The 14,098-nt window shown below is 43.3% G+C and overlaps 1 protein-coding gene across 1 annotated transcript in view; it reads left to right on the forward strand.

Annotated features, from left to right (window-relative positions):
- Positions 1 to 14,098, forward strand: part of LOC134802714 (talin-1) — a 147,918-nt gene that overhangs the window by 125,926 nt on the left and 7,894 nt on the right. The window contains exons 56-59 of the mRNA XM_063775359.1: positions 6,462 to 6,581; positions 12,417 to 12,626; positions 13,090 to 13,268; positions 13,871 to 14,017. Coding sequence (XP_063631429.1) covers positions 6,462 to 6,581; positions 12,417 to 12,626; positions 13,090 to 13,268; positions 13,871 to 14,017 — 656 coding nt within the window. The remainder of the gene's footprint in view (positions 1 to 6,461; positions 6,582 to 12,416; positions 12,627 to 13,089; positions 13,269 to 13,870; positions 14,018 to 14,098) is intronic.

Here is a 14,098-nt window from a genome sequence, read left to right on the forward strand (position 1 = left end):
ATATTACCTAACGACTCTGGCGCTTCGTCGAGTTAAGAACACAGAAGAAAGAAGACTTACCGGAGTGGGCTAGATCTCTTTTATATACTACTACTTTTACTAGGGGAAATGTATCTTTCTATAAAAACATTATAAGTCATTCATTTCATCATCATGGTTTTCGTATAGCCTTTTCGCTAAACTACGTCGAATAGGCATGTTGACATGAATCGCGAATATATAACATGTTATGTTTTTACCATAGCAGGGAATATTAGAATGCTGAAAATCATATTTTGCAAGTGTAAATATGCGTAATAAATTAATTAAAAATAATCAAAAGTATTTAAAATAATGCCCAGTATCACGTGACTGTAAACGCCAATCGGAGCGCGTGACGTCATGAGATGAGAGACAAGTCGTCAAACCTGACCGTAATCCATACGACACCACCAAAGAGTTTGGATGTTCAAAAACTGTATGTATTTTTTATTTCGACAATAGACATTTATTACGTACAAAAAATATTATTACATGATATAAAGTATATATTTATTTGTTATTAAATAAATAATATGTTATATAATACGATATTTCACCAAAATCTTTTTAATAATTTGGCTGAATGGAACTATCATTGCCACGTTGGCTGTCGGAAACAAAAAAATAAAATTTAAAAAGTTATATCGGCGCCCGCTATATTTACATTCAAAATTTTAGTTGTTTCATAATAATTCATCTTAATTTGTAACTGTAAGTGTTTTTATGTGAAATGTTATTGTGGTTCATTTTTGAAATGTTTTTATCATCGCAGAACGTAATATGTATACATATAATCCGAAATTAACAATATAATTCAAGTCAAAATTCGTAACTGCAACGTAAGTATCATGTAACAAATATTTGTTTTATACTCTAGGGTCTTGATTGTTGTTCTTTTACACATAGGCACTGCATAAGACATGTAAAACTTGTTATTCATTATTTTAGCTTATATACTTATTTACGTAATACTTATCTTTTAGAAAGAGAAATAAATTAAATACTACAGCTTTTGATCTACGCTAGGACTGACATTTTGGCAGCAGTTTTTTTATTTATCTGTTTGTGACGTCACGTGACAGCTTGGAGCGTTTAGGCTCAAACTTAAAACACTAAACTAATTAAGCTCTATTTAGTGTTTAAAATTAATGAATAAAAAATTTAAATATTTTTTTTTGTAATAATTACGTGTCTATATATAAAATGAATACAGTTCTAAAAAATTGTCAACATGCCTTTTCTGTGTAACTTGTGCTAAATTTGTTTTCCAGGTAAATTTTCAAATATTTGTTACAAATTGTTGCTCGTTACCAATTTTTGCACTCCAAAGTCATGGTAAAAATCGTTTTATGTCGTAAAATTGACTGCAATACTTTTCCCCACACTCTTAATCTTTATGTCAGTGAATTAAGAACTTTGGGACATATTTTTGAGTACGTTGTATGCAGCCATATTTTTACACTTGACTGTACTTAGCGAAATACTTAATTCTCCATTTCATGAAGATACCTTTTTCTTTTTCCTCGCGTTATCCCGGCATTTAGCCACGGTTCATGGGCGCCTGGGGTCCGCTTGACAACGAATCCCAAGAATTGGCGTAGGCACTAGTTTTTACGAAAGCGACTGCCATCTGACCTTCCAACCCAGAGGGTAAACTAGGCCTTATTGGGATTAGTCCGGTTTCCTCACGATGTTTTCCTTCCCCGAAAGCCACTGGTAAATATCAAATGATATTTCGTACATAAGTTCCGAAAAACTCATTGGTACGAGCCGGGGTTTAAACCCGCGACCTCCGGATTGAAAGTCGCACGCTCTTACCGCTAGGTCACCAGCGCTTTGAGTTTTGATATTGAGATGTTTCAGGATAGGTTTCAGAATAAAACACAGCAATAGCAGTATAGCGTGTACTGGTCGGTTACAGACTGACTTGCTTAACTAGTTTTAAAACTACCCTTTATTATAAACACTACATCCCTCCACCAATAGTTGTAAAACTATCCATACACCTAATAACAAATTGTAAGTAACACACTGAGGCGACTTTTTGTATTAATAATCGGGGTTTGGATTTCTTGTGCTCCTTAATGGAAATCGTCGCACAAAAACATCTGGTTCAGCCGGCTCGTCGTCATATACTCCGGGGGGTGTAATTGAAACAGGTGGTACTTCAGGGGCAGCCGTGGTACCCTGAAGCCGCGGCGATGACGTTTGTGAGACGACACTCGAAAACGAGCAATCGGACATGTCGGCGTCGTCGTCCTCTTCCCCCGCAGCCGCAGGCAGCGGCGCCGGCGGCGGTGCTGCGGTTTCGGAGGGCACCTCCTCACGTTGCTCACTGGGTTGTAGAACGGGCACATCGCCATCGTAGCCGTCGTCTTCCAAAGCCTTATTGCCTTTGTACATAAGCAGCTGATCAATATGCTTTTTAGCTGTTACTTGAAGACTTTTAATGTAAACATTGAACATTGACGAGCCGATGGTACTTAAAATTGTTCCTTCTAACCATGTATGTTTAGTGCCATTTTTAAAATATGATTTTACGAGTACACAGTCTCCGACATTAAATTTAATTTGCCTCCTTCCATTGTAATATTTACGCTGTGAGATCTGTTTTTGGAGCACGTTTTTATCAGCCGAGGATACTGACGGACTGACGTCGGTCACGTCGTCGGATGTCGGCACGAGCGAATCGAAACGACAGCGCAGCGGCCGCCCTAGCATCAGTTCGGCGGGGGAGTGTCCGGTCGTACCGTGGACAGAGTTTCGGTACTCAAAAAGAAAATAATTTATTTTATTGTAAAAATCGACCTTAGATAGATTTTGTGCTAAGATTGTTTTTAAACCTTTTTTTATGAACTTTACGCTATTTTCCGCTAGACCATTAGACGCGGGATGGTAAGGCGCAATTGTTACGTGCTTTATGTTATTACTTTTGCAAAAGTCCTCAAATGCCGCCGAAGTAAAATTGGTAGCATTATCCGTTACTAACGTTCTAACTAAACCGAATCTAGCGAACATATCGCATAGTTTCGCTATAACGCTCGCCGAGTCGGTACTGGACATAAAATAAACCTCCACCCATTTGGAGTGCGCATCCACTGCTACGAGCACCCGGTGGCCTGCCAGCTCCGCCATGTCGAGGTGCAGGCGCTGCCAGCGCGCGCGCGGCCGCGGCCACACCGCGAGCGGTGCGCGCGGTGGCGCAGCGCGGATCGAAGAACAAATAGCGCAAGAACCTATTTTTTCCTCAATCTGTTTATCAATATTTGGCCACCACATATATTTACGCGCGTTACTTTTTGTCTTAACCACTCCAAAATGTGAATTATGAAGTTCATTCAATAAACGTTCCCTATAGATAACGGGTATTATGATTTTATGACCCCTCATTAGACAACCTTTTTCTAAAGATAACTGCAAACGGCAATTAAAATATGGCTTAAGGTCGCTATCAACTACTTTCCTAGGCCAACCATGCAAAATATATTTTGATATTATGCTCAATACGGGATCATTAAGAGTTTCTTTTTGTATATTTTCCACAGAAATAGGATGAATGTCGTGATACATGAAGTTAATAAATAATGCTTCATCCTGCACTAAATTATCCTCATTAGCAACCAGTTGCGAGTCTTTTATTGCGCGTGATAAGAAATCGGCTACGTTATCTGCGCTCTTAATGTACTCGATCTTAAAATTATACGCCGATAAAAACAGAGCATATCGTTGTAATCGATTAGCCGCGAACTCCGGTACGCCTTTCTTGCAGCCAAAAATCGAAATTAAAGGCTTATGGTCAGTCCTTAAAATAAAAGGCTCAGGCCTACCGTACAAGTAATGGTGGAATTTTTTTATTCCAAAAATTATAGCAACCGCCTCTTTTTGAATTTGAGCATAATTTTGCTCACTCTTAGATAACGACCGAGATGCGTAGGCCACGACGCGCTCGGTGCCATCCGCTTGCGTTTGAGCCAATAAGGCTGCCAGACCCTTGGGACCCGCATCCACAGTGACAATCGTTGGCAAATCGGGGTTATAGTGAGCCAATACCTTATCAGACGCAAGCTCCTTTTTTATTGCTTCGAAAGCTTCGTTTTGAGCCTCGCCCCATTGCCATTTGCAATCTTTTTTTAATAACAGATTTAATGCACTTAACATACTGGCAGCATTAGGAATAAACGTCCTATAATAATTTAGCATACCTAGAAAAGATTTTAATTCCGTGACGTTCCTAGGTCGTTGACATTCTAGAACAGCATTTACCTTCTTTTTAGACTTGTGCAACCCATTTTTGTCAATAACAAATCCTAAATACTCTACGGAATCCTTAAAAAAATCACATTTTTCCTGTTTCACGCGTAACCCGGCATCCTTTAGTCTACTTAAAACTTGTTCCAACCTAGCCATGTGAGATTCCCTATTTGGCGCGGTAATTAATAAATCATCTAAGAATATACACGTGCCCTCAATGCCAGCTAGCAGTTTGTCCATGCATTGTTGAAAAATGCACGGAGCGTTGGATAGGCCAAAAACTAAACGGGTATACCGGAATAACCCCTTATGGGTATTTATACAGGTTAAATTTCGCGACGGTTCGTCTAGAACCAGCTGATTGTAAGCTCTGGAAAGGTCTAATTTGGAAAACTCCACCCCGCCATGCAATTTAGAAAACAAATCTTCTATTCGTGGTAACGGATAATTGTCAATAAATAAAATGTTGTTTAAGGTTACCGAGTAATCACCGCAGATTCGAATATTTCCATCCGAACGCAACACGGGGACAATTGGCGTAGCTATATCGGAATGTTCGACTTTCTCCAAAATGCCTAAATCTAGTAACCTCTGCAATTCAGTTTCAACTTTAGGTTTTAACGCTAAAGGTACCGTCCGAGGCTTACAAAACTTAAACACGGCATCTTTTTTAATTTTTAAATGAATTTTATAGGGAGTAAATGTGCCAAGTTCCCCCGAAAATACCTCCGAGTACTTTTCGTGCAATTTTTTTAACATCGGATCCTCTTTTATACTATGACAATTAAGGTTACACAAATGTAGGTCAAATTTGCTAATAAAATCGCGTCCTAGCAATGGCAATTGCGATATATGCGAATCGATCGTGGCAATAATAAAAAATTTAATCTCAATTATACGATTATCAAACTTAACCGGTAATAAGATATAACCCACAGGTGTGATTTTATTACCATCGTAACAATTGAGCCTTACGTTACACTTGCATAGGGCATAATTTACTTTAAATGTTTTTGAGTAAACATCGGCGGGTAAGACGGACACTGCGCTACCGGTGTCAACTTCGCACAAAATCGACTTGTTATCAATCAACACAGATTGCATCATAGGTTTCCCGTTAACCGAACGGATAGGAAAAAAATCATAAATACCTTCGCAGATATCGTCAGTATCCTCGGCTAAAAAATTTGTGGTCTTAATTTTAGATTTACACACTCGGCTCAGATGGCCTTTCTTTCCGCACTTTTTACACGAATACTGAGTAAATTTACACTGTTCTTTGGAATGTCCGTGATATCCACATGCACTACACTTTATTTTTTTCTTATCGCCTTCCGCGGCGGGGCGCAGCGCGAACACATCTGCAGATGCGCCGGCGCTGGCGCTGACCGTACTGTTGTTGCCATGCACCGCCAGCCGCGCACAGCGCACGCTTTGCGCCAGTTGCAGGGCTTTATTGAAAGTCAACGAAGTTGGGTCTTCGGAAAAGAGTTTTTCTTTCTCCTTCCTGTTTTCTAGTCCAAGCACAAAACGGTCTCTTAGCGCGGAGTCGAGCTCCGTAGTGAACGAACAATATTGCGCCAGACTGCGCACACGCGCCGCCCAGTCGTTTAATTCCTCTCCGGGACGCTGTTCCGCTTTGTAGAATAAATATCGCTCGGCGAAAACACATCGCTTAGCTTCAAAATGTCCGTCTAATTTCGCAATGAGGTCATTATAGCTGATCGAATCTAGCTCAGCTGGAGACACTAGGTCCTTTGCGATGCGAAAAGTGTCCTCCACCAGGGCAGAAAGTAGTACCGCTCGACGTGTAGCACCAGATTTATCCGTCTCCTCCGTAAATTTGTTCGCCAAACAAAACTGAGCAAAACGACTTTTAAATATGGCCCACTCCTGCGTGCGATGGTCGAACGTCGGGCTGTTACCTAACACCAGATTCGTTGCTAACATCTTCTCACTTGTGTATAACTGACTTTTATCATAAAAACTTCACTTTTTATACGCGTATGTTCTTTTTTCGTCGCCACTGAGATGTTTCAGGATAGGTTTCAGAATAAAACACAGCAATAGCAGTATAGCGTGTACTGGTCGGTTACAGACTGACTTGCTTAACTAGTTTTAAAACTACCCTTTATTATAAACACTACAGATATATAAAATCCAATATCAAGATGCTTTCTGTTCCGCAGGAGGCAGACGAGAGCCTGAACTTCGACGAGATGATCCTGGAGGCCGCCAAATCCATCATCGCAGCCACGTCTGCACTGGTCCGAGCCGCGTCTGCTGCGCAGAGAGAACTCATCGATCAGGTATGCTACGTTATAATAACAACCACATCAGAGCGTAATATTTATTCAGAGACCAAACTTTTATATCCGCAACGCAGGCTTCGTCAGGTAAACACAAATTTACAATCAGCTACAGGCATCGTCACAAAAAACTACAGCGATAAAATCCGCAACAGGCTTCGTCAACTCAACTACTCTAAAAATACACATTAATAAGAAGAAAAAAAAAAAACCTACAAATAAAATACACCCTCCAACTCACCGCCAGCAGGCAGTGTACCCAACAAGCTGGCCGCATTTCCCCGTTGAATAGCGATGCTAATTCTCTGGGCAAAATACTGGCCAGCCCTTTGGTCACCCGAGGCGTCGACCAAACGCGAGGCCAAATCCTTATATAAGCGCCGGGCGCTGGGCCCCCACGACCCTAACGTCTCCACCCCAAAAGGCTCAAATATGTAGCCACTGCCGAGCATGCTGTACTTGCGCCGTTTGCCATCCTCAGCCGTCGTGGCCGCATGACCAGCACCAGAGCTAGTGCCCGGTAAGTGGGACACGGCAAAAGTGTCTACACACGTTGCGTCCCAAACCAGAGGCCGCCCCATACTCCAGGGCACCAGCGTCATACCGTCGGGCCTCTTGCCGTCATCCCTCGCTAAACCAACAGGCTCCAGAATAGCAGGCACCTTTACGCTGACAAGAGCCCTTCGGATGACATCGTTCAAGCTGGCGTGACGAGGAATCCGACCAGCACTCCTGCTACAAGAGAGGCCATGATGACCCAAGCTGTCTACCATGGAGCCACATTGACAGCGATGCGGGACATTAGTCACCGCCCCCACTCGCAAGCTAGCAGCCAGACGAAAAGTGACGTTATCAAGGAGTGTTCCTATCGACGGAGAAGGTAAGGCTAGTAACCACTGACCAGACTCCCATTCCGCAGCAGCAAGTAGACGAGCACGCTCCGCCAAGCCAGTTGACGTATCAAAAAGATTATTCCGTACTAGTTGACAGAGCGGCTCGTCCCACTGCCTCTGCGAGCAAAGGTTGGTAGGCAGGTCGGTGTTCGGACAAGACAATGACCATACATTTTTAGCCTCAGTGCAGTGCGCCGGCTCTAGATTCTCACAAGATGAAGTTAAAATACACCCTATCAATCCCTGCGCGCTATGCACCGAAGCCAAAAACGCAGGCAACGCCACACTAGAGATATTTCGGATTCCCAAGCCACCGAACCTAATAGGCAGAGTAGCCTGGCTCCAGCACCTCGAATCAAAAGAAATGTTTAAAATCGACGCCAGGGAATCCTTTACCAACTCATCCAGCCTCAAAAGAAGATTAGGGAACTTCCAGAAGTGACTACAACGAAGAACGTACGTAAACTTAGGGACAAAAAGGCAATGTCGCATGATGGTGTAAGCCGTGTGAACGTTAATCTCCAATAGGCGCTCCGAAAATGACTTGAAATTCTGAATTTTGTTCTCAACATAATCATCAAACGATTGGTCCAAAACGGGAGACCCAAGGAGGTTAAGCGAACTCTCATCCACAATCTTTATCCCAGGAGCAACCTCTCTGAACTTGTTGACTATATTTTCCCTTTCCAGGTTAGTGCTGGAAATGAAAAGTTCACACTTTGAAAAATTCAGAGAAAGGCCAATGGAACCAAAATCTGTCGTTAACCTCTGTAAGTCACACAAAACGGTATCCACGTCACCCCCAAGCGTGCCATCGTCCAAGTACCAAACATTCAATCTAGATTTGAGGTCCTTTATAATGGGATGGATCGCGAGACTAAATATTGCTGGACCCAAAGGATCACCCTGTTGACAGCCAACAGACGAGGCCAAAAGATTTGACTTAAATAACAGCTTAGTTGGGGAGCTGTAACACTGCCAAACAAATTTGTACGACTCCGGAATTTTCTCTCGGACCTGCGTTAGGAGGGTGCCTCTATCAACTGAATTAAAAGCATTCGCAACATCGACCTTCAAAAGCACCTCCCCCCCCAAACGCTCCAAATATGTTCGAACTGCGTGAACAGCGGCTTCACAACCACTTCTTGAACCGAAACCCACTTGAATAGGACTAAATTCCTTACCCAGTCTGTCCAAGTTAGAACGACAGGCAATCTTAGCAACGAGGCGACGAAAAGTGGTCCCAACAGCAATGGGCCGTATACCACCATCCTTCTTTAGAAGAGCGCATAGATTGGCACCATATAAGACGTCCGTGACGCTGGTTGGGACCTCACCCGCAAGCATTTTATTCACGAGGGCCGTCAAGTTCTTCAAAAGATCGTCACGAGTACCATTGCAATCACTGCTCAAAAGGTCTTTGAGGTGCTGCGGAGTAAGACCGTCCAAACCCCCCGCAGAGCCATTTGGGAAGGACATGACGGCCCCTAAAACGTCCTGTGCCACGACTTGAAGCGCCTCATCACTAGCTTGCGGGGGATCCGGGAGAGAAAAGTCAGGCGCTGGAAGAGGATGTTTATCCCTCAGCGCCGCAAGTGTCTCAGGACTGACAGAAGCCACGACATCATTGGAAAATAACACTCGTGCTGCTCCCTTAATGTCACCATCACACACCTTACTCTCCACTAACTTGGCCGTATTCAATTTACGATTCTGACGTGGAAGAGGTTGAGCTATGGAACCATTAAGGCAGTTTGCCTTAACTTTACTCGTAAGCGAACTCCGCGTCTGACCCTTGGAATGAACATGCAAAACTCTGAAAGAGAAAGTTAGAAGTTGCTCCTAGGTACGAAACGAATTCTCAGACACAGCCGCCCCAATGGTCTCTGCCAAACACTTCGAAACAGCGACACGAGCGCCCCTAGGGATACGCTTAAGAACCGGAAGGGTATCTTTAAGGCCACTAATATATTGCCAAAAAGGAGGGGCAGGAACCTGAGGTTGTGTTTGCGCACTACAAGCAGGCCCAGGGACCCCAGGGTCAGAAACATCAGGAGCCGAACATGGGATGTGCGGTCTATGCACCTTCGAAATATGTACGTTGAGGCCCCTAGTACCCCTGAAAAACCGGGTCTGGGGGCATTGTGGGCAACGTACGTTACTATCCAACGACGCAGAAAGAGCGACGCCACCGACGGCATCAGTTACAGGCAGGGACATTGGCAACAAAAAAAAAAAACTAGACCACCAAACAAAAACGCAAGAAGCTCAAAAAAGCTATTAAAATTAAAGGAGACGCTTAATTATACTAAATCCTGCTAAATATATATACATACATTGTAATAAAAACTGATTTAAACATGCCAAAACGTCAAAAATAGAATAAAAAAAATATTTACACAAAAAAAAAAAAAAAAAAAAACAAAAACGCTATAAAATTATAAATGCAAATGTACACCCAAATAACATGTCAATCTCAATAAAAACTAACCCAATATGTGTAGAATAAAATAGAATTTTTAATTCCAATAATGTCAATCACATAATTATTCTAAAATGACTATATTTACATGTACCAACCCTGTAAAGAGGACGTGGTCCTCAAGATTCTAAATCTATGTCTTAAGTCTACTTATCTAAAAAAAAAAACGTCCGACCTCCACTCGGTCCGGAGTCCTGGTGAAGCTTGTCCGGGGCCGCGCTCACGAGCAGCAGACTTTGTGCCGCCTGTACAGGATACTTCCAGTTGGAGTGGGTGGACCGCTATGGAACGCTGGAGCACTGCGGGCCGAATGGAGCGCGTTGGAGCGCTAAAAAGCGGCACGGAGCAAAGCGGAGCCTCTTGGAGCACACCAGAGCGTGGCGGAGCTTGATGGAGCAGAGTGGACCGCTATGGAGCGCCGGAGCACCGCGAGCCAAAAAGGAGCACAACGGAACGCCACGGAGCGGCGCGGAGCGAACGGAGCGCGTCGAAGCGGAGTGGACCGCTGTGGAGCGCTGGAGCACTGCGGGCCAAAGTGGAGCGCGGCGGAGCGCTACGGAGCGACGCGAAACGAAACGGAGCGCGCCGGAGCGGAGTAGACCGCTATGGAGCGCTGGTGTACTGCGGACCGAAAAGGAGCGCAGTGGAGCGCTACGGAGCGGCGCGGAGCGCGTCGGAGCGAGTAGGAGCGCCTTACGGAGCGCAACGGCGCAAAATAGAGCGCAAAGGCGCGCAATGTAACGCGGTGGCGCACTGGAGCAAATGGCGCAAAAAGGCGCAACTTTTCGGGAGCTACCAGTGGACGCGACCGCCCAGCTCCATTGATACATTACGATACACGTGCGAAAAGTAGGGAATCCGCAACGAGTGGCGATAAATTAAAACACGGCCGAAAGGAGTGTTTTAAATCGACACGAATTGCGAATTGCCTTTCGCACATATATCGTACAACGTTTTGCAGTACATATGGCCCTTTAAACTTTTGACATACGCACGAAAAATGCTATTTTACGCATTAGTGCGGGAAAATAGGACCATATGTACTGTAAAGATTATTAATATCCAAACACAAATTAAGATAAACCAATGGCAATGCAATGATCTCAGTGGCAAAAAACCACAATATGTCAAGATTTAAAACATTATTAATTTAAATATGCCTAAACAGCAAACACTTTCTAGTGATCAATCATATTTTGTGTAGCAGGCAATCATAATTAGCACGTTGTTTTGAAACTGGACTATCTTGTGTATGTAATTTTTTTCTAATATATTACCAAGGACACAGAATAAATAATAGTACTAGGTACAGAAGACTCACTCTCTAACAAAACGCGTCTGTTACGATCAGCACAGATATGGCCGCTAGGTGGCGACAGCGCCACGCGCGGCTTATGGCAAACCCCAAAATTGGGGCCGAACGGATGTACTTTTAGCTACCTGTAGCAAAGCGACGAAATCGCGGAGTGAGCCACGCCTGCCAAGGAGGAGTTTTGGCCGAAGGGTGTCAAGTTCCGGCGGTTCCGCGGCCGGTTCCCTGACACTGCGGGGTTGCGTAATACATAGCAGCCATGATGTGTTTTGTAGTTTTTAGTTTTAATAGTAGTTTATGTGACTGCTACATAATGAAAGGCATTAAAATACGAGTGTGGGTTTATGAAACGAATGAAAGGAGTTTCATAATAGTATCACACGAGTGTTTTAATGCCTAATTATGTACAGTTACATACACTGCTTTATCTACACACATATTATAAACTTTCTATGATATATTCACTAACCTCATATTACAGCCGACATTGGGGCACTTTTCTCTCTGGCGGAACTCGCGGATATGAGATGGCGTCTCCGAAATATCTTTATCGCACATTTTACACGAAACTTTTGTTATAGTTACTTTAAAAACAACAAAACAAATTATTTTTTACTTACAAACTAATTAAAAGATAAACTGTACGTCAAATGGCGGCAAATGAAAACTTTTTTCACGCAAGTCACGCATCCGTAGTTTTTTTTTAATTCAGAGACAAACTAGAATCGGGGTCGATTACCATATCGTCCGATACCAACTTACAAGCGAGATTTGTCAATATTGTATGCAATTGTCATTTGATTTCGATTAAAACGTCATCTCGACTGATATTAGAATAGCGGTCAAATCAAACTGCTTTTTTTTCAGAGATGTTCGAAATTTGAATGCATTACCAAATCGATTTTGATATAGTAATGAAGCTATTACCACATTTTCACAGATAAGAAATTTGCTGTAACAAAACAGTTTATCGTAATGTGGGCCATTATTTACGGATTTTGAAGGCATCATAGACAGTTTATGATATGTGTGTAGATAAAATACTTTGTTTGTAATATGTATGCTAGTTTTAAGTTATTTATCTATGGGCCACTAGTTGCCTGAAATAAAGTTTTTCAATTCATTTCATTATATGTTGTGTTCTCTAGGGCAAGGTGGCCCGGCGGCCGACGTCGTCCTCCGACGACGGGCAGTGGTCGGAGGGGCTGATCTCCGCGGCGCGCCTCGTGGCCGCCGCCGCGCACTCGCTGGTGGAGGCGGCCAACGCGCTCGTGCAGGGCGCCGGCTCTGAAGAACGACTCATATCTAGTGCGAGACAGGTGGCTTCGTCTACTGCTCAACTGTTGGTCGCTTGCAAGGTAAGATCACTTTAATCGAATTTAAACTGTTGTGAGACAAACTAACATTAGATAATTTTACGGTTTAGACACTTGTTTTTAGTCACTCGCGCGACATTTTTTCCGTTAGGAGTTTCTCCGTTAAGTCAAGTTATAAACTATGTATCAGTGTAACAAATTTCACTTGAATCCGTTTCGGCATAATTCAGCAAATATATCTAAAATCGATCTTCGGAATTTCAATGTCGCTCCTTAGGGTGGTATTCCACCTGTAATTTCTTTGTCCAATGTAATTGAGTCTCACTCTCTCACTAAGCAAAATTGTGAGACGCAATACACATTGTACAAAGATATTGGACAGATGGAATACCACCCTTATCAATAACTTTGATCATTCTTCTCATTATGTTAATTTCATCACTGATATCACTGGTATGTATCGGTGCCATCTTTACAATCTAATATACTATCATAAAATTCCCAGGTGAAAGCGGACCCGTCATCAGAATCCACCCGCCGCCTCCAAGCTGCCGGGGCTGAAGTCATCCGCTCCACCGACAACCTCGTACGAGCCGCCAGAGACGCCATGCATTGCGAGGAGGAACGTAGTCTGGTGTTGAACAGGAGAATGGTTGGAGGCATCGCTCAGGAGATCGATGCTAGGTTAGTATTAACACTTTCGGTGCTGTGCGCCCCGTTTTCAGTACAAAATGAACACACATACACTGTTCTTGGCAGTGAATGTGTTAACAGGAACACTCATATACATACCCTGTCCCCAAAACACAACGCCATAACTGAACAGAGAAGAAGCATATCCGTAATACGCTGTAAGAGCACATTGCTTACCTACAACGAGGCAGCACTCTTACACGGAAGATTTCTTCCATTAGGCCCATTATAAACTACAAGTTAATTGACTATTGATTTGTGGATCTTGTACCTTTTGTTGTCACTGTTGATAGTGGAGCGACTACACACATGTTAAACTCAAAATTAGTAGCAAGGTAGCTTGTGTTGCGAAGAGGAACGCGGTGTCTAGTGTTGAAAAGGAGAATGATGGGAGTCATGGATCAAGAGATCGATACAAGGTTAAAACACACAGCAACAGTCATATATTTACCTACGTTGTGTCCCCAAAACACAACGCCATAACTAAACAAAGACTAAGCATAGCCATAATACGCTGTAACGTGCTACCATAGGACGAACGTAGCTTGGACCTGAATAGTTCGAAAAATAACTAATTTAATTTGTTCCCTCAGATCTGAGATCCTCCGCATCGAGAAGGAGCTAGAAGAAGCCAGAGGGCGCCTCAACGCGATCCGGCAGGCCAAGTACAAGATGCGCGGCGCAGAGACCTCGGGAGACGAGACGGACACGGATGTTACTCTCGGCAGGGCACCCGTCAGGTATGTACCTCTAGAAAGATCTAGAAGACGATCCGGCAGGCCAAGTGCAGTTGCCATCAGATATATCGGAGCGGCCGAGGT

Source organism: Cydia splendana, chromosome 25, assembly GCF_910591565.1.
Source record: "Cydia splendana chromosome 25, ilCydSple1.2, whole genome shotgun sequence".
Taxonomy (NCBI): Eukaryota; Metazoa; Arthropoda; class Insecta; order Lepidoptera; family Tortricidae; genus Cydia; species Cydia splendana.